The sequence below is a fragment of the Silene latifolia genome, chromosome 1, assembly GCF_048544455.1.
Source record: "Silene latifolia isolate original U9 population chromosome 1, ASM4854445v1, whole genome shotgun sequence".
Taxonomy (NCBI): Eukaryota; Viridiplantae; Streptophyta; class Magnoliopsida; order Caryophyllales; family Caryophyllaceae; genus Silene; species Silene latifolia.
This window is the reverse complement of record NC_133526.1, coordinates 4,036,142-4,058,418: the sequence shown is the minus strand read 5'-3', so window position 1 is coordinate 4,058,418 and position 22,277 is coordinate 4,036,142. Positions and strand designations below refer to the sequence as shown.

At 38.2% G+C, this 22,277-nt stretch overlaps 1 protein-coding gene across 2 annotated transcripts; it reads right to left on the bottom strand.

The window, feature by feature from the left end:
• Positions 1–202: 202 nt before the first annotated feature.
• LOC141594027 (LRR receptor-like serine/threonine-protein kinase FEI 1) lies at positions 203–12,096 on the bottom strand. Of its 2 annotated transcripts, none has more exons than XM_074414246.1 (14): positions 11,680–12,096; positions 9,677–9,882; positions 8,821–8,956; positions 7,623–7,694; positions 7,475–7,546; positions 6,378–6,449; positions 5,600–5,671; positions 5,441–5,512; positions 3,732–3,817; positions 3,360–3,515; positions 2,920–3,252; positions 2,509–2,754; positions 1,007–1,140; positions 203–794 (listed from the first exon to the last, which is right to left on the bottom strand). In XM_074414246.1, exons 2-14 carry the CDS (start codon positions 9,771–9,773, stop codon positions 576–578), a joined length of 1,767 nt encoding a protein of 588 aa, XP_074270347.1. In that variant the 5' UTR covers positions 9,774–9,882; positions 11,680–12,096; the 3' UTR covers positions 203–575. The 2 variants fall into 2 exon arrangements, with proteins under 2 accessions (XP_074270347.1, XP_074270353.1); XM_074414252.1 differs by having other exon boundaries at positions 9,677–9,875; positions 11,680–11,887.
• Positions 12,097–22,277: the final 10,181 nt, after the last annotated feature.

Genomic DNA, 22,277 nt, shown 5'->3' with positions numbered 1-22,277 from the left:
TGATTTACTGATCTGCAAATGTTAAATGTGAAAAAAGAGACTACTATTTTTCTCAATGACATCTAAAATTCTAAAGCATGTTTGGCTTATTGTTTTGCTAGTCCGACCACAACTGTGATAAGTTTTATGTATCACAAAGGAAAAAACAACCAAGACGAACATGTTTCGAGACACTGATGACAAGGTTCAAAACGGGAAGCGATTATTCGGAAGATTTCTATATTACAAAGATGATTAACAGGGCGCTCATCCATGGCGTCACAGTCTCAATTTGTACAATATAAGTATATACACTTCAACCAATGCTGAACAAAGAAGAAAAGAAGGAAAAAGAGAAGAACCCGAAACTAAAGTACATAAATGAAGTCTCAGCGGAAATGTCGAATCCCAATTTAGCCAATAATGACAAAATTCTACCAGAGATCTTCCATTTTAACAATTGACCTGTGACTGAAGGGCTACTTCCAATTGCCTTTCAAGATCTTCAAAGAATAAACAAATAGGAGTAACATATACGGAGCTGAAAGATCTTTGCTAGGGGCCACGGCATAAGCTGTCATTCTTTCTCTGGTAGTTCAATCGGAGTTTGAGTCGTAAAATTCACTGGGACATGGTGTCATTACCTCAGACTCGAGGATTTGAACTACTCTGTGCATGGTAGGTCGTTCTTCAGGAGCTGAAGAGACACACTGCATGGCCACAGACAGTAGGGCGTCTAGGCTTTCCTGCTGTAGGCCTTCACAGTGTTGATCAGCTATCTCTCTTCGTCTATTCTCCGTCACTAGAAAATTCAACTGCACCCCAAAAACAACAATGTCTAAGTCGCTGGTTTATATATTAACCCATCACATCATAAATTGTAAGAAATTAGATTGGTCGAATATAAATTAGCACGCCCTTTGGTTTTAATTCAATTCTCAAGGTTTAAGTATGAGAAGTGAGGAAAAACATGAATGATGAATGATTTTGGAAAAAATCGTAGCGTAATAATATCAGAGAAGCTTACCCAACCAACAATGTTCAAACCCTTCTCAATGAAAGATGCATCTGTCGGACGCTTGCCACTCAAGACCTCCAGAACCAGAACTCCAAAGCTATAGACATCAGTTCTTTCAGTTGCTCTACCACTTTGCATATACTCTGGAGAACAAAATGAAAATTGACTATATCGAACTCCCAGAAAATAGGCTTTCAATGACCAATTCTACTAAAAGTAAACACAGGTTATAAAATAAGCTGAATGAGACACACTTACCCTACCCAGCAATACAGCATACAGTGACACAGGTTACACATTTTTTTTTTTGTGGTTACACATGTTATTCACAATAGAGGCAAATATGGGTTAAGCACATCGGGCTCCGGCTGTTACAGCTTAAATGGGTATAAGCAAAGGGTTATTAGTTGCCAGCCAAATTCCTTGTAAAAGGTCATCATAGTAAGAAAGAACTCGTCGGCATATCCAAAATAACTGACGTATGGAAGTTCAAAAAAAGTGAGGAAACAAGTTCCAAACTTCCAAATACCAGAGTCCGTGACTTATAAAAGAAAACGTTCAAAAAGGTAAGCTGGCACTAGTTTTCTTCTTGTCTTGCATCCTTTCAATACTTCTTTTATTTGGTCGCTAGATTATAATCAGACAACAATATTTTTTACTGGAAATTCCAGAGAGAAAACTGGAAGAGAAAGAAAGAATATAGTGTGACAAGAAACAGGCAAAGAAAAGGAGGATGCAACTATGAAAGTGTAGAGCCAAATGGCACAGTTCGGGAAGCAACTACGAAAGTCGTTAAAAAAAGCTCCCTCTTATAACACAAGTGAAAAATGTTTATAGAAGCACCATCAGAGTTTGCCATTTTGGATAAGCTCATTTCAATCATATATACTCAAAGTAGGCACTTCTTTTTTCGTGAAGTAGCTCAATGCAAATTTAATCGTGATTTCATACAGGCCATTTCGAAAGCACCAATCCGTTTTTGAGGCACATCCACCCCCTTCTTACCTCACTCGCCATAGATGTAAGGCACTAGGGTTACGTTTTATGTTTTTGTTGTGATGTATCCTTATCTGCCCACAGAGAAAGGGTTGTTCTATAACTCAAATTTCACCATGCCGTAGAAATCAGTGCTCCCTCCGTCTCAGAAATCTTATCTAGTTATCTGCCCAGAGGGTTGTTCTATACCTCAATTTTCACCATTTTGGAGGTACAATTTCAAAATTATCCTTTTTTTGTTGCTATTAGTACACAAATACCACTTGTACTACTAAATAATTATTACCTTGAAACAAGTAATTTAATTTGGAGGTTTAGCTACCTTATAAATGGGTATAATTTTCGTATTCTGGAAGGTATTCAGAGATGGAGGAAGTAGTTGCTATTGTTCTTCTGATAATATGTTCGACCACGATAAAATGTCTTCGACAACGGCAAATTATAATGACAAGACATGGAAAAAACATAAATTCCTCATATAGTCATATGCTGGATGAGCATTTCATGTAACAAACCTGGAGCAAGATAGCCAAATGTTCCAGCAACTATTGTAGTAATGTGAGACTCCTCATCCTCCAACAATTTGGCCAGTCCAAAGTCAGAAACACGGGCATCCAGGTTTGCATCGAGTAATATGTTGCTAGACTTAATATCACGGTGTATAATGCGTGGGGAGCAGTCATGGTGCAGGTAGGCCAGGCCTTTTGCTGCTCCTAGTATTATATTCAGCCGCGCATCCCAGTCCAAAAGCTCAGATCTTTCTGTAGATATTTTATCAATAGTTGATGAAAGCTCTAATCATAATTTAAACAGCAACATCACCTAAATTAACCTAAAAGATTATCATCACGTGATCTATGTGCAGTAATACACGTAATTTATTCACTAAATGTCAAATAGAGATAATAATGCGTAATATATCTTACCATGAAGTGCTTCATCCAAGCTACCACCGGGTAAGTAATCGTAAATTAGCAATTTTGACAAAGGTGAGTTGCAGTATCCACGTAGATTCACAAGATGTCGATGTTTGATGCTCCCTAAAATTTCAAGCTCCCTTTCAAAGAAGCGATCAAAACCATCATTTAACTTAACTATTCTCTTCAATGCAAAAACCTTCCCGTCGTCCATGGCCAACTTGTATACAGTTCCAAATCCACCACAACCTATTACGTGCTCCTCATTTAAATTTTCCAGTTTTTTAATGATGTCTTTCGAAGAATAAGGAAGGTCCCCGTGAAACATAACAATTGATGCACCTGTAGCAACAAGAGCAAGTACTTCAATGTGAATTTACTAGTTTGAAACTCCTAGTTCTCTTAGCATGAATAGATAATAGAAACCAAGTCAGTTAGCCAGAAAGCACCTCCACTGACATCCATCGCAAGACCTTTAGCGTCGTCTTTTCCAAGCTTCTTATACAAAAAACATCCCCAAAAACACATTAAAGCCACAAGAAGTAATGCTCCGACAGTTGCAGAAGCACTGATAAAAAGTCGGCCTGAATATTTCTTCCTTGCATCTGAGTTCTCATCCATGTACCATAAAATGAAATAAATGCATGTTCAGAAGGATAAAAAAACAAACAGTTGAAAATTCAAATAAAATTTATGCTGATAATGCATTAATTCATGCACCTTCATGTACATACCCAAATAAATTAGGGTGAATGGCTGTAGATTTTATTTTATTTTGTTTTTTGATAAGGTTGTGGCTGCAGATGATATAGTTAAAATACCTGAATCACTTGCACCATTGCTTCCACCGGCATCCTTGCAAGCTAAATTAACTTGCTTGCCACACAGGTCTTTGTTTCCTAGAAAGCTGCAAATGCAATATATTATTCATAAGCATCGCAAGAATCCTTCAAATAAATTATGACTCTCAAGTTTGGCAATAAGCCACAGGTAATAAATGTTGGCGGCAAATTGATAGTCTCCAGGTCCAGGATAAGCACCTCCAAGCATAGAGAAATGTATTTAAAACTTCAGAATCCAATTTAGAGAATGGGAAAATACAAAAAAAAATGTAGAACTCAAGAAGCCAAAACACATGAAGTCTTTGGGCAGTCGATTGTAGTTGCTGAGGTGTTTAGCATTGAGGTTCGAAATGATGGTTGGTAATTTTGTGAGACCTTATGCATATGTTCCTAGTCATCAATTCCGTAAGTCATTTTCTCTGTCGAGTGTATCATAGACTCCCTATGAAAGTCCAGCCAGTAGGTTTTGTTGAGCATAATTAATATTTAGAAGGCTTTTGACCATGTTTCCTGGTTTTCTAATGTTCACGTTTAAGGAGCATCCTGATAAATAGAGAAAGTGTTCAGCTTTTATCTACCGCTCAACTGATAATAAGTTTTTGTAAACGGGGGACATGCCAATTTCAAAAATGGATCAAGAAAACGTATAACAAAGGCGATCCTCTTTCCATTTCATAATTCAATATGAAATCGCTTAGTAATTTCTAAAGCAAGGCAGCGGGAATCATTTTTCAGATGGCGTCAACATCACAAACAATTCCAAGGAACGGCTTACTATCTCGCATATTCTCTTCGCAGATAATACCTTTTTTTTCATATAGCATGAGGAATACTCCTTATTTGAAGCAATGACAGCCCTTAAATTAATTCACAAAAACTACTTGTCCTGGTAGATAAAGTGTCAAATCCCAATGGCTTGGCTAATTTTTCTTGGTTTCGGAGCTAATTCTCTCCATTTGGTGTACTTGCGCTCCGTTTTGGTGTCTCTTTCAAGTGCAAATTAGGGTCCTATTATTGTGATGTTTTAATCAAGCGTGTTGGGTGAAAAACTGGAAATCAATGCTTTTCTGTTGTCTCTTTGGTGCTCACCTAGCTAAAAGCTATTCTATAAGCACCTTATGGATTAAGTTATCTGCCTCAACACGACGACACGCGATCTCGTGGGGTCACAATGAACAGCACAAGGGTTTCCATTGGGTTAGTTAGCACAATGTAGGTCATCCATAGGTTAAGGTGATCTGGGTATTAAACATCTCCTCAATGTATACGAGAATGCGGCTGTCAAAATTAAGTGGATTTGGAGATTGAACATTTTAAAAGCACTTGTCTTTTTTTGCGAAAACTTTGTGTATTTTGTAATACTTGCCATTTTCTACCCTTCAGCACAGGAGCGATACAAACTATTGGAAAATGAGATTATAAAATCGAAAGCTATTGGCATAAATCTCTAACAAAAAACTCCCTACATAGACATCAACGCTCTCGTTTGCAAAATTGTGTATGAAAATATGCAGTTGGAGAGAATATCTCATGGGGGATGAAAAACATCAAATAAAACAGAAAAAAAATTATAAAACGAAACAGAAGCCTTGACAAGGAGAAAGTAGCATAGCCCTGTACTGGAAAAAAAAAAGGACAATCACCAAAGCCAAGGGACTTTGTAGAGGAATAAGCAAATAAATACTTACGAGTCCTGAGAAAACCTGCCAAGAATCCCGTCTGAAGGTATGGCTCCAACCAAGAAGTTTGCAGACAAATTCCTTCAAAATTCATGGGCCAGAAAATAAAATTTTTGAGACGAACCTTTACAAACACAAACCTGCTTTTGAGTTTGCTGAGATACTTACAATCTGATGAGCTTGTTTAGCTGCCCAAGTGAAGGAGGAATTGATCCACTGAGTGTGTTGCTTGAAATATCACTGCAAAGCAGCAAAGCAGGATCCAGAATAAAATATACCAATAAATGCCACTCAACTCAACACAAAGTTAACATAACAATCAAAAGGTGTTAGTGTACAAGATTTGGTGGAGGGTCCGTAACAAGAGTTGAAGGTTCCATTTGCATACAAGTTTAATTACGACTTTTAAGATAGGCCCAATTGAGGCACAAACTACTGGCATTTACATGCTTTTTTTTTCCATTTGCAGGACTGAAAACACAGACTCAAATCTTTCTGACACACGCCTCAATGTCCAGTGCCTTATACATTTTAATCATTTGCAATTTAGTTTAATGACCTCATTGCAGCAGGACAATTATTATGATTCGGAAAACTCTCCCAATACTAGAGATTAGTATGCTGTTTGCCAATTTATGTGGATATCCCATTATGAGCAAAATTTGGAGAACAGGATACTCTGTCCTACAATAATCGCCTACTTTTCTTTGGTTGTCCGAATTTAATTACCTAATAAAGATTCAAGAAGGAATGGTGGGGGACTTTTCATTTTCATTGTTTCACATTTGAGATGCCTTAGTGTTTAACCAGTGTCAAATGAGACGATCATTGTAGGACAGCAGCAGTAATGAATAAAGGAAACTGAGAATTTAGAGATCAAGGCACCAAAGATTCACTGTGTAAAATTCAGTCACCACGCAATCCGGATACAAGATAAACGACTTACAGGTACTGAAGTCCAGTAAGACTTCCAAGCTCGTTAGGAATCTGGTAGCTCAAAAAATTACGTTGCAGGGATCTGTGAACTTGCAGAAAGAAGTATCAGTTTACTGAGAACGTGTGCAGTTTCACAAACTAGAGAACACTATTTGGTGTTACCAAAACTAGACAGTTCAACTTCTATCAACCATAGTCAAGACCAAATTGACCTTTACATTCTACAATCAGGAAGACAAAAAAAAGACACGAAAACGAAACCCTTATATTTGTTCTTTCTTCGCGGAACTTTTTCAGCTTACAGCAATTGCCATTCTAGTTTAAAATTATGCGAGAAGAAATTGAGCAAGCATTAGAACATTAGTCAAAAATAAAAGACTGTAGAGGAAGGAGCTGAAAAATCATGTACTTCAGATTAAAATAATTTGTAATCTCTACCACGGGTCTCATTCAATATACATTTTATACAATAATTCAGTACAGTAACCTTCTATTCTAAAAACCTGCAGCTCTTGTACGAATAAGTACAAAAAAAGGCCTAGTAATTTACGGCTACTGCTGTAGGGTTAATGAACAAGTTAGGCTAAGGTTCGGAGAAGTTGCAAAAGGGGGAACCGAATGCAGAATGGCCATTTTTTATTAAAAAAAATTCTCGATCGTTCATGCATACCTAATGAGAGTCCTAATCCTACTGAAAGTTTACCACTCAGACACTCATGGTAAAATAAGAGATTGTCAAGGAAATCCCCATCTCATTTGACTCTGGACTAATGACAAGTGCCACAAAAGTCTTGTTCAACTGTTGTACCACAAACTGTGTCACCAAATAGCACACAGCACAAACGCCTCAAAACCTACTCCTTCACTTTAGCAACTACCAAGTTATCCCCCACACTTGGACTAGATCACAGCCTTGTCGGCTATGCCGATGGAGATAACGGTCCATTTGGGAGGGGTGAGTAGTATGGAAAGTAGCGAAGGTAATCCCTTGAGAAACCGAGATAACACAACAAGGTTAGTGGAACTCATGCTTGGTCGAGCTTAAAGATCCAACACCAAAGTCGCTTCAAAAACAAAAGAAAAGAATATGAATACTTTATGACTTACAGTGCTTGCAGCTGCGTACAGTTCCCCAGTTCTGAAGGAATTTTACCGTAAAAACCATTGTCATTAAGCGCTCTGCAACATAGCCTCGAATTAGAAAAAAGGCTAAAAGGTTGTTGAATTTTAATGAATGTCAACAATAAATACATACAAGAGCTGCAAGCGGTCAAGTTTCCCAATATCAGGCGGTATTTGTCCACTCAACTTGTGATGTGATAAATCCCTGTATGTAGAGAAGTAAACAGAAATCATCTCTCAACCAAAATAAATCAGACAAACTAACAAAATGTAGAATAGATCATATACTCATATAAAACACACCAAAGCCACAAGCATAGAAGAGTCATTGCTATTGCAAATAAGGACGAAGATGGTCCCACAAGCATTAATGCAATATGTATTATTAAGTGGATACATGAACCTCCGAAGTAATAATTGAATACAATTCCACACTTCTTGCTTAGAATAAGGGATTCACAACTAAGACCAATACTGACAATTACAAGAAGCATAGAGGATACAGAAACAGCTCCAAGAAGATAGGATGATAATGTCATCTAAACCAAGCACAAGGCTGTTTTATATAAACCTACAAACAGATAAAATGTACTAGCAAAATGGATATAAGAACGATTTGCGGCTTATCACAAACCAGTTAATACTGCTGCTTAGCACAATACCAGATGGGTCACATTTTATCTACTAAAAGATGTGATGCCCTGGAAATTTGATGGAACAGTTTTAAAGTAATTGTCTGGTTTTATTGTCACACATTAGATAAAAAATACTTAAATAGTACGAGTACTTCGTAACTAATATCTTCGTGAATAAATGATGAATGCCATTAGTGTCTATTTCTAATAACAACTTTTAGGATTTATTTAACCTACTTAGTTGTTTCTTCATGGAAAGGCAGGACTGCAGGAGTGCTCTTTAGAATCCCAAAATACCGGGAGTTGGAAGCAGAACTGAGAAAATTATGCTTTTCTAGGTCAGAAAAAAAGAAACAAAGAATTGTACTTCTATGTGCAGTTATGGGCAGTTTCAACCTCACTTCCCAAATAAAGTGTTTATCAAACTTGGCTCACAAGAAAATGATGCTTATAAATTTCAATGTTAACCACTTTTTCCATATTCATCATTCCTTGAACCCCAGAAAATAATAGTCAATATTGCAAACTGTCCAACATGATATATATCTGCATAACTCAAGAAAGTATTCGCTACACCGTGAAATAACAAGAAGCAACCTTTTTCAGCATCTGAAAATGTTAAAACATGAGCAAGGCGCTCCAAAGTCCAAACCAAGTAATTACAAAATTTGCAACAAGGTGTATATTAGCGCTTACAATTGTATCACTCTCCTGGATTTCGGATCACAGGTCACTCCTTTCCACCTACAGGGATCTTGATCTTCAGGTCTCCATTTTAGAAGAATACCGTCTGAGCTAAGAACTGATGTTCTTAAACTCACAAGCGCCTCGCCTACAAGTACAAGGTCATGAAGTTATGCAATTGAGATAATGGCATCGAAGATAATGAAACAAGAGATGACAGTTGAATTGGGAATATGATGTGGCTTTTTATTGGTGATGTTAAATATGACGTGGTGAGATAGCCCACCATGCAACAACACGATAATAGCATCTATTCAATGTCATGATATACACCAACTCAAATAAAGAACGACACATAAACTAAACTGCAGATTCATGCATTGAGTACTTGACAGGGAAGAAATTTTCCCACGCCAAGGGTAACAAAATAGCAGTTCACACCATTGGGGATAACTTGATAGGTGATACCTCTCACCGTCACACGGTATGACTGCCGTGCTTCTCCTGTGGGTTTGCTTGGGTGAGTTTTGATTTCACCAATTATACTTGTCCAACCAGCATATTTACTTGTAAATTTGAAAAAAAAAAATTACTATGCACCCGACTAGTCATTTCATGCCGGACATTACAGATACAAATTCCCTTGTTTTTGAGATCAAAAGTGGCCATGTATCTAGCTTTCCACCACGATAGCAGTTAGAGGAGAAAACTAAGGCCAGGTCAAAACTAGAAATTTACTTTTCTTAACATAAATGCCATCTTAAGATGCCAAGGCTCATAAAGAAACAAAGCATCTCGCTTCTGATAGATTATGTCAATAAAATATCAACAGACTTAACAGAGAGTATCTAAGGAATATAATGCATACCATCAGGACTGAGAGCGCCGCTACCATTGAACAGAATGCATACAACTAAAGCAAAAACGTTGTAAAGGTGACCATATCTCAGCTTAACAATCTTCATGGTAAAGGCAGCAGCGCATAATATAACGGCAGTTTATCATCTGATAAAACCTTTTTTAGCTTCTTTTCTCTCCAGAAATATTGTCATTAAGGGTAATTATATCTAGCCGCTTCACAAAAAACAGAACAAAGATCAGCATTACAGCAATTGGGCATAACTACACATCAAATCTGAAACTGTAAACCATATAAAACAAATTATGTGGAATTATCGTAATTGGAGAGTGAACAGTAGATTATGGCCAGAGACCTTAAACACTGTTGAAGGAAAACACTGGAATAAAAAGGTAAGCATTAAAAATTTATTTAATGTAAATATGTAAAAATGGGATGAAAGGAACAATGCACGTGATGTATGAAAAGTAAAAAATAGTAAAAGCGCCAAAAAAAATTGCAGCCCTCTTACTTGTCAGCAAATGATGTTTCAGCTATATTATGACATCTAAAGAAGCGAAAACTAAACTACGAGTACTACATAAAATGGGGAAAGGCACACCCTAAGCAATCACCGCCTTAAGCGAACTTGATGTTGATAACTTGATATACAACTTATCCCACGAAAGAAAGTGCTCAACTGCAATTAGACTAAATTAGCCACAAACTCAGGAGTAACTCGTCATAGTCATCAAGCTACATATTCTTATAACCTATTTCAATTTCCTTCTTTCCTTCCTCTCATTTCATTTCCTTTCTAATCATCACAAGAAACCAAACAACTATAGAATCATATAATTCTAACTAACTACAGTCCATGGGCAATGCCTCACTTGCGATATCTTCAAAACGGTCATGTTCAACCTAAGGAAATCACTTCACCAACCCCTTCCACATCAATTCTACAGATTTAAAATTCTCGTAAAAATTTAAGTCCTAAATTCCAAGCTTTCCTACCAGTAAAGTAGCCGAACACTTCACATAAACCTCACAAAATCAACTATTCTTATTTCAACTTCACATATGTTCACGAAATACAAGCAACAAGCTTAACACAAAGAATTTGCACTACAAGCATCCATAACTGAAAATGTAATTAGACCTCAAGGAAGATAAATTACCAGTGAACATACAAATAAGCATTTGACTAACGACTAAGGCCCTGTTCTTTCTTGCTTAATTTTAGCTAGTTCTTCATTTTTGGTCAGCGCTATTCAGTTCGGTTCAAACTAGTTTCATTCAGTTCAATTCAACTAATCTCTTCACAAATTAAGTCTTACTTCAACTCTATTCAATTTAGCTAAATTCCATTCAATTAAGTTCACTTCAGCTCACCTCCATTAAGTTCAATTCAGCCGAAAACAATAGGGCCTAACACATTCTCCTAAGATACAAGCTTAACAAAACCAATTTGCACTAAAATTAAGCAGCATCCATAACTGAAAACATAATCAAACCTCAACTGAGCTAAATTAGCGGTAAACTTACAAATACGCATTCGATTAACAATTAACAACATGGAACACAAGTTTAACACAACGAATTTAAGCTAAAATAAAGCATATTCATAGCTGAAAACATAATCACACTCAATGAACATAAATTACCGATATCCTAACTAATACGCATCTGATTAACAACAAACATCAACAATCTCATAGAATACAAGCTTAACACAACGAATTTGAATTAAAATCAAGCATAATCAAACCTCGTCGAAGCTAAATCGTCGATACACTTACAAATACACATTTGCTTAACAATTAACATCAACATTCTCATAAAATACAAGCTTAACCTGAATACATGACGAATTTAAAGTAAAATTAAGCATCAATAACTTAAAAACATAATCAAAACCTCAACTGAATTAAATTTCCAGTACAATTACGCATACACATTCGATCAACAATCAACAGAAACAACAAAAACAACAACAACAACAACAACAACAACGCGAGTATGAGTTATACCTCGCGATTAGCGAAATCTGCGACGCAATTTTGATCACTGAAATTGCACCTCAATTAAATTAATAAATAATTTAATAAATAATCCAATTCTCCGACGAAACCAACGGCTAGTACAGATTGTTGATGATGATGAAGGCGAAGAGAGAGAAAGAGCAGAGCGAGGAACTAGAGAGAGAGAGTGTGTGTGTGTGAGAGGACTGAGAAGAGTGAGAAAAGTGAGGTAAGAGATAGAGTTGGTACGTGAGAAGCCGACGGTTCGCCCGTTCGACGACGTCGTTTAATGTTATTTCCGTCAACAGAATGTAATTAACAGCGAAATGACGGTTGTGTCCCTGAGGTAGAGTATGGTGGGGCCGAGTGACAGCAAAAAAAAGGTGGCAATGAGGTCTTTATGGTCTGTAGAAGGTTAACTGTAGTGGGTGGAATTAAGCATTTGATTATGACTATTTTGTCCTTGATCTTGCTCAAGTGGAAGCATAGTGTATAAGCTGTAAGCAAATTTAATTGGTTTGTCCGTAAAACGGTTTTTCATTAAAGTAAATAGATTCACTCAAAAATATGGTTGAATAAATACCGCACATTATTTTACTCAATCACGCACACTTTTCCCCCTTATTTCGAATATACCCTCCTCATTTCTCAACCCAACCAGGAGAAAAACAAGAGAGAAACAAAAAAACCCAAAAAATCAATTAATTAAAAACTGAAAAAAAAAAAAAAAAAAAAAAAAAAAAGGAAGAAAAAAAAAAGAAACCATACCGTATACCACCAATTCAACCCCGACAACCCTTTCCTCACCACCCTCACAGCACAGCCGATCACCTGTCCCCGCCCTTATCCACGCGCCGACCATCTCTCCACACCACCGTCCCTGCGCCTACCACTCGTCTCTGCTCCCATCCCCGCCTACAACTTGCAACCACCGCTGCACTCTACGACATGCGGCTAACCATACCACTAGACACCGCCTCATGTGACCACCTTTCTCCGGCCTGATGACGCCACAACCACCCTCTCAACAACCCAACCCAGACCCTAATTGTTAAAAAACCCATTTTTAATCAAAAAAACGTTAACTAAATCGAATAAAAGACGAGTCTTAATAAGAATGTTGATAAAACAACGAAATTACGTTTGATATTGGCGAATTACGATCCATAATTGTTGAACGATTAACATATTTGTTAGGTTTAGAGAGAGAAGTCTTTTTAATTATTTGCTAAGACGAAGGGCAATTATGGAAAATTAGGGCAATATGTGTGGGATTTAGCAAATAAGCGGGATTTAGCAATTGCGAAAACTTAATGTAACTATTGAACATTCGTTTTAAACAAATTCTTGTGTAAGACATTATTTCACAGTAATTTGTGACTTACGAAACTTACCCTTTTTTTTTACAAAAATGAATAATATAACTGTAATAAGCAAATTTTACAAGTAATTTTCTAATAATGATATATATATATTTTTTTGTTGACAGCTGTAAATAAAGGGTTTTTATACAAATGGCATTTTGACTCATTAGGTCAAATGCACTTATTTTAGAAATATCATAAACTAAAACAACAAAGTAGCTGCATCCGTTAGCATAAAAATGTTGATGGCGTACGGCTGACTGCAGACAAAGATCTTCTTCAATATCCCCATCATTCATGAAGGGACAGTTAGAGCTGGCCAAATGGTCGATCATACCTTTACACATCTTTACAAACAAAGTTTCGGAGAAATACCTGCAACAAGACACGAAAATGTGTCTCGGAGATTTATCCCCTTGGCTATGATAAACAGCATCTGAATACCAACGAGAAGCTTGAACTATCAAGAAAGCGCAAAGTGCACTTACGCCACTAGGACATAGAAAGAATAGGCGGAAAGCAGACCGAGATCTGCCTCCAAAGGAGAGAAAACTCATACACTTTGGAGAACAATTCCTATGGACAAGAAACTCGTAGCCTAGAAAAGCGAGAAAGTATATAGCTAGCGATATAGTAAGCAACCCGCACAAACCCCTAACCAAAACCATCTCAAAAGGCCAGAAAGAGATTGACACAACACAAGCCCGATGCAAAATTACTTTTGTCGGTATTGACTCCCTCATAATCTGACAAACTATCCCCCTAATGACTAAGGGACATGACACCCTCAACCAAAAGAAGGTTATTATTTGAAAAAATAAAAGGCACATACATTGATTAAACATTAGAAAAAAGGGGGAACTGCTGCATTCGATACAACCACCATCACCACCAGACCCCGACTTCCCCTACCAGTCCCAACAAAGACAGTGCAACCCTCACAACCAGACCTCACTCCAAACGAAAACGGTGGCGGAGACAACCGTAACTTCACAAAAACGCAACAGCCCAAACCAAGGACACCCATTTCACCTAACGAAACCTCCCAGGACCACCGCCTTACATGCAACAGGACCAAAACAAAGTCACACAAAAGACACGGGAAAAGGGAACGAAAACAAACCCCATCAAAACAAAACCGACCGACAACAACAAAAACGAAAAGATCCGACCCATGGGTAGGGGGATCGCCCCTGGGTTAAAACAGATCGACAACAACAAAACTAAAAGACACGAACCAGGGGTGGGGGAATTGGGGGATCACCTTGCATGCAACGAAAACGGTGACATGACAAGGATCCGGAGGGACACGTAATGATGTTAAAACGTTAAACCATCAACACTATTTTGGCCATCTCCAATCGGCACAACAAAGGACCTGCTTACAATTTATTAAAGTTTTTCAGGCAGGTTGCTTATCATTGAAGTCGAAAAATACGACTTACTAGAGAGTTACACTTGCTCTACCAAGCTACATGCTTGATTTCAAGGTGCTTGCTTTTTATTGGTTGATTTTGTAAAGTGGCCATATTCAAGTTACAAGATAATGTACCTCACCATTGTGAGGGTATGTAGCTTATAAAGCAAGGTTGCTATAGATAACTACATGACAAGTCAAGCAACAATAAAATATGGCTCAGCTCTTAATTTTTTAAGCTTGACTAATTATTAACCCACAAGCAAAACTAAACTCTCGTGTATAATATTCCGTGATTGTTCAAACACATTACTTGTCCCCTCCCAAATAAACTAGCCCATTGTTGGATAATGTGAGCATCATATTTTATAACAAAGTTGTTAAAAAAGGGCTTTGTCCACCAAATCCCCCGCTCGCGTTAGGCTTTTAAGATAATCGAGCACGTTAATGCAATTTCAAAAATCTATAATGTCTTCACCCACTATTTTTTGTCAAACTCGCTTAAACCAATTCATCTAAGCTTGACCGGTATCTTACCCAAGCCCACATTGTCTTTGTAACACCCCCATACTCCAAGTGCCTTACCAGGACCACTCAGGTATGGAGACATCACCATCTCGGTTGCCCGAGGTATGATAATCAAATAGACAAAACAGAAACAACATTTATTATAATAGTTTAATGAAAGAATACAATCCTCGAAACCAAACTGAAAGTGCAATACATTATTCAAACTGTCTGTTCTCAACTGAAATGTAAATAAAGACTAAACTACAAACGGAAGACTCTATCGTCATGTCGTGGCCATCCCCACTATCCAATTACCATCTCTATACCGCTCAATATCCGCTCACCATCCCGAATGGATCACCGCAGTTTTACAAAACAACACCGGTCGATTACTAATCACACAATCAATATAGACAACGAGTAATAAGGCAAAAGACAATTAATTGAACACACACACACACACACACACACCAACCAACCGTCTCAATCATCGACCGTCCTTTGGACCCCGCCAGATGGGGGACCGCAGCCGTTCCACCTAAGCCCCGCTCATCGTACGAGCGATAACCCTGTATCATTAATGTGCACATCCCTTCGTGGGCGGGTTCCCATGTATAGGCGAACTAGGGCGTGAGATCACTCCCGCAAGTGACCCCACTCACCCGAGAACGCATCTCGAGAACCATCACAACCAATCACAAACACAATCACAATCACAATCAAACAAAGCCTAACTACAAAGACATCACCAATATCCCATTATGGGACTAATACCGAGAAGTAGAAATCCTACCGGAAAGCAAACACGCAGACGATCTATCTAAACAAATTGCCTCAAAACGGCTCCTCTACGAATTCTCCTCCTATCATACATAACACATAAAGACTACTATTCAATTCCCACTCATAAAATCCCCAAACCCTAAATTAGGGTTTGACCAAAACTAGCAAAACATTATAAAAATTATGCTAGAAGCTTACCCTCGACGCAAGGAATCCAACAACACGAAAAACAACGAGAATCGACCGTCTGAACTCCGGGAATCGTTAAGGATGCGATTAGGAAGAAGAACTGCTGCTTTCTCTCTTAAACAAGTTTTAGGTTTTGGTAAAAGTGTTTTAAAACAAAGACGAATTGGTTTAAATACCCTAATCGCATAATTAACAAAACCCGCGAAAACTCCCCAGAAACCGGCGCTCGATCGAGTACCAAGGTACTCGATCGAGTACCCCTACTCGATCGAGTGCCCGAGCTACTCGATCGAGTGCCCAACAGGTCAGAAACTATTTTATTCTGATCTGCAACATACCCTTACTCGACAGAGTAAGGGCTACTCGATAGAGTACCCCCAAGACATATAAATACGGAGTATTACAGTCTTCCCTCCTTAAAAGGAACTTCGTCCCCGAAGTTCAACCCATACATAAAAACAAACATGCTAACTCGATCAAGACACAACAACGTAACTAAGAACTCGAAACAAAACTCCAACCCAAACATGAACTCGTAACACCAACTCCACTAACTATTCCTACCTCCACAACATGGCTCACGATATCGTATCAACTCCACATATATATATCTCTCACGACACCAACTCCATACATAACCAACTACCATCCTCTAACGCTGCTAGCTCCATAATATCATCCACTATCAAATCCAAGATCAAGACACTCCTAGACATCAAACGGAATGTTACATTCTACCACCCTTAAAAGGAACTTCGTCCTCGAAGTTTACTCAGACTCATAACATCATCCTTCAACTGTCAACACTATATAAAATATTCCCACACTCTGAAGCATCACACTACTACAAGCACGGCCATGGCCTTTTAACACTATCAACCACAGCATATACAAATCCATATCTTATGCTACACCAACACTCTACTTTCAAATATACTACCATATGCACACCCATCAAAATCTCTTTTATCACATCCTACTCCTCTTAAGATAAATGTTACGTCCTCGTAACTCACTAATACTAAATACTAGATACATCTCATTACTCTCTTTACCACCACATGTGTAAGATAACCGCTTATAATCTAAACACTCGTCATGCATATATCCAAGGCTCTCTTACTTAAACATTCCTCATACCTCAACTCATTCGTCACACCATCTAACCTATACCTCAAAACTCGTAGCAAAATCACCATACTAACTCTCCATTATTTCTGCAAAACAACATACCTCTCTATGTAAGGCACTTATCTCCCAGAAGCATAACTCACGATCCACACTCGTTATGTACACGCACACTAGATCATCAAGTTCTTTCTTCCATTACCGCAAAACTCATACACAACTTAACATGACACTAATTCCCAATACCCTACACTCACTGTCTCAACAAAAGATTATGAACCACCTGCATCTTTCGGGTCATTAACACACATGTTCTACGACTCACTTGCCATTACCATGTCTACTGAAACCTTAACTAGAACAAGATCATAATTATTGTAACGATCTCTCACAACCGTATCCCATCAATAGAACATCACTATACCATGACAACAACGAAAACATATTCAACTCTATTTCCTATCATACTCTACCTCATTCTTAACTTAACCTGGTAAAGAGAACATCAATAAGCAAGACAACTGTCTACATGCGGAAACTGAAACTCGCAGGGAGCAACATCAAACAGAACAACAAACTATGTATAACTGGTATGTACTTTCGAAACTCGAATCATAATCATCCCGCCTAATCCACCACAACCGGTGACGGCATCACAACACCGCCACCAACAGCCACACCGTAGTGCGACAATACCCGCATCACAACACTAAATATCGTGTCCGGATCACCACCCGAGGCACCACAACCACATCGATAGACATCACAACTGCATACAACTCCCATAAACACTGACTCAGGATAACTTTTCAGTCAAGAAAAACTTACTTAAATCCACTTTACTAAATCATAGCACAACATATTTTATGAATTAAACAGACACCAACCTCGTGAATATCATCCCCTTACCATATCACATATTGACATGTATCATGAATACAGACAAGCATAACTAGTCATGCCAAGTCAGTCAAATTATTACCTTTTTGGATATCATTCCAACGTTCTCGTATCCAACATGTATTACAGAAAATTCAGATAACAACTTATAATTATCACACCATACCATTTCTTGTGAGGTCACAACCTCACACAAACATTTATATATATGACATAGACCCATAATCACATCCAACCAGTCAATCCTGATCACGTAAGTTACCCCTCGATAAAGATTACCTGTCGCCCGAGTTTAACTCATATGCCCCTCATAACATATTCCCCCATTCACACAACCATCACTTCCTGCCAAATATAACCATACCTTTACTATTCAACTATTAGCATCCGCCTCATCTAACCACATCTTATACCCTCTTACAATCATACACAACAATCAGGTCCCTACAAAATCAACCTCTTTAGAATTGCTACCTTTCTAATATACCATCACTCTTAACCACTAGTGACAACACCACAAACGATAACACTACCACTGTCCGAACATCAAACCTCTTACACTCATCTCTAAACATCACGATTTCTTTCCTATCTTTGGTTGACATCCCAAATAACAAACATCGAATCCATCAACAAAATTTCCTCAACATTCTTCCCAATACTATCCTTAATTGTATCATCATCTAACTCTCCGCCAAAAATCTCGTATCGTGCAAATATTCTACCAACTTCTTACTTTCCTTAATTCCTCGAAACTCATTACTAATCATGTTGTCCCAAAACTCCTCTATAACCATTAACTAACATCCTCGTGACGCTATCACACATTTCAATGATTCCTTACCTTTATATCACATAACTCCGGTGAATATTTTCCTCAGCTTACTTGTATCCTTCTTTTCTCTTTACACTCAATAATACCAATTAATAGTTCAACTCCTTATTCCTTCTAGCTAACTCTTTAGAAATCCGATTCGTTCTCACTGCTCCAAAACTCACATCTAATTATTTCATATCGATATCATCTCACTCTTTCTTACCACAAATATTCTCTTATTATGTCATCAATCACCCTTGCCACTAATCCATCCATAAAATCAACGTTTACTGTTCAACAATTGCATCTCCCTTCTTACATCTCTAGAAATCAAAATTCCTTTCATACCGCTAATTGCCCAAGGAAAACCCACAATAGTTTCATCTCTTAAAAAAAAAAACAAATCTCCACCCCGCGACATGTCTCCACAAAGTTCACTATATACCACTCTTCTCAACCCCTTTAAAACGAACTTTCATTACATATATTCTTACTCAACACTATTTCTAACCATCTCCCTCCATAATCCGTTATACACCTCAGGTTGCTACTATCCACATCCTTTCTTTCAATACTTTCATTCTCACGTTCCTTAAACTTGCATCATCCCTTGCCCACATTCACTTACTTTTACGTTACTCAACATACAAACATATCACTCATCTCATCTCACAAAACATGCTCTATGTCTCTATACACCATACCAATCTTCCTTTTCTTTTTCCACTATCTATCACAACACATATAACTCATGTCCTCCCACCGAACTCATACTCACCACAGGTGCCACTCACTACACCACAAGATTGGGTAACTTACGCGTCAAGACCAATATACATGTAAAACAATGCATAAAAGAGCAAAATAATAACTTTGAATTAAACATAATATGCAACGAATTCAAAAGATAAGCATATGACCCAAAACAGGGGTCACTAGATCGAGTCTGAGCCACTCGATCGAGTAAGGGACTTACTCGATCGAGTAGGTCAAGATCAGAAGCACGTAAAACAAATCACCAGGGCTACTCGATCGAGTGGCGAGGTACTCGATCGAGTGCCCCCTTACTCGATCGAGTACCAAGGATACTCGATCGAGTACCCTAATTCTCAAGACTTTGTCCAGTTTTCGTAAAGCAGTCATAACTCACTCATTACTTGGTCAATTTGGGCGTGTGACCTATCGTTAGAATCGTAAAAGGACAAGCTATCATCTCCAATTGGAATCATATCAAAATCATTTATGCATCTCAAGTTATAACAGTTTAAAGACAACCTCTTTATAAACGAAAAACACAACTATTGATTTTTACTTCCCAAACGACTTAAACAACAACCCAGCAAACAAAACCAGTCCAAAACTCATAAAACCAGTATTCGTAATCATACGTTACTATTTTCAAAAAATCAAGCAACAACATTCATCATGCACATAGGTTATTTAACTTGTCAATCACGATTTACCCACATAAACATGCTCCACCCATGAATTTCATATTCTTATGCAATTACTTACTTAATCTCTTCCAACTAATTCATCATTTACAGCTACACACTTCTTACAACATATACCCATGAACAATCGTGGACAAGTACATAAACTTATCATACAACTCTATGCAGACAAAATATACGTATACAACACAACATTTCTATTCGCATGTTATTATTATGTCACATTATGAATCATCCATCATGTTTCTCATTCCAACCACAGTTCTATATATCTCATCAACAAGTTCCCTCATATCACCATTTTCTTTCACATGCTCAACTTTCTACTTCAACATCCAACAATTAACACATTCCATCACACTCATAAACCAGTTAACCAAACACACATACGACTCGACAAACACTTTCCCATGTGACCGGTTCAAAGTTGTAGGGCGACCCCTTGCGGCTTTAGGACGTCTCCCAAGCCTTTGCACTAGCTCCTACAACTTTTACCCCGGGTTCATTTTAATTGACTCCCTATGTTCATTAAGTTCATTGGTTACGAGGTTTCGGGATCGTCGCTCCGATACCATTTGTAACACCCCATACTCCAAGTGCCTTACCGGGACCACTCGGGTATGGAGACATCACCATCTCGGTTGCCCGAGGTATGATAATCAAATAGACAAAACAGAAACAACATTTATTATAATAGTTTAATGAAAGAATACAATCCTCGAAACCAAATCGAAAGTGCAATACATTATTCAAACGTCTGTTTCAATCGAAATGTAAATAAAGACTAAACTACGGCGGAAGACTCTATCGTCATGTCGTGGCCATCCTGAGCCTATCCAAGCACCATCTCTATACCTTTCAATATCCGCTCACCATCCCCGAATGGATCACCGCAGGTTTTACAAAACAACACCGGGTCGGTACTAATCACACAATCAATATAGACAACGATAATAAGGCAAACAGACAATTTGAACCGCCACACACACACACACACACCAACCAACCGTCTCAATCATCGATCGTCCACTGGACAGACCCGCCGATGGGGGACCGCAGCCGTTCCCACCTAAGCCCCGCTCATCGTACGAGCGATAACCTTGTATCATTAATGTGCACATCCCCTTTCGTGGCGGGTTCCACGAGAAGGCGAACTAGGGCGTGAGATCACTCCCGCAAGTGACCCCACTCACCCGAGAACGCATCTCGAGAACCATCACAACCAATCACAAACACAATCACAATCACAATCAAACAAACTAACTACAAGACATCACCAATATCCCATTATGGGACTAATACCGAGTAGAAATCCTACCGGAAAGCAAACACGCAGACGATCTAAACAAATTTGTCTCAAAACGGCTCCTCTACGAATTCTCCTCCTATCATACATAACACATAAAGACTACTATTCAATTCCCACTCATAAAATCCCCAAACCCTAAATTAGGGTTTGACCAAAACTAGCAAAACATTATAAAAATTATGCTAGAAGCTTACCCTCGACGCAAGGAATCCAACAACACGAAAAACAACGAGAATCGACCGTCTGAACTCCGGGAATCGTTAAGGATGCGATTAGGAAGAAGAACTGCTGCTTTCTCTCTTAAACAAGTTTTAGGTTTTGGTAAAAGTGTTTTAAAACAAAGACGAATTGGTTTAAATACCCTAATCGCATAATTAACAAAACCCGCGAAAACTCCCCCGTAAAACCGGGCGCTCGATCGAGTACCCAAGGTACTCGATCGAGTACCCCCCTACTCGATCGAGTGCCCGAGCTACTCGATCGAGTGCCCAACAGGTCAGAAACTATTTTATTCTGCAACATACCCTTACTCGACAGAGTAAGGGCTACTCGATAGAGTACCCCCAAGACATATAAATACGGAGTATTACAGTCTTGTCTCGCAAACGAGCCTTTATAAAAGTGCCTTATTTAATTCATCTTACAGTTCAAACTTTGTTTATATTTTGTGGTCTACTTATTTTTAGGGGCTATTTGGTTCAAAGTGTGGGAATGGAATGGATTGGGATGAGAATCC

What these genes read in the sequence shown, in the direction of transcription:
- LOC141594027 (XM_074414246.1), bottom strand. Translation starts at nt 9,773, where the DNA reads ATGAAGATTGTTAAGCTGAGATATGGTCACCTTTACAACGTTTTTGCT. An exon ending in TCCAGGAGAGTGATACAATT is followed by an intron (nt 7,695 to 8,820) that starts GTAAGCGCTAAT and finishes CTCTACATACAG; the next exon opens with GGATTTATCACATCACAAGT. An exon ending in ATTTGGCTATCTTGCTCCAG is followed by an intron (nt 1,141 to 2,508) that starts GTTTGTTACATG and finishes TTTGTTCTCCAG; the next exon opens with AGTATATGCAAAGTGGTAGA.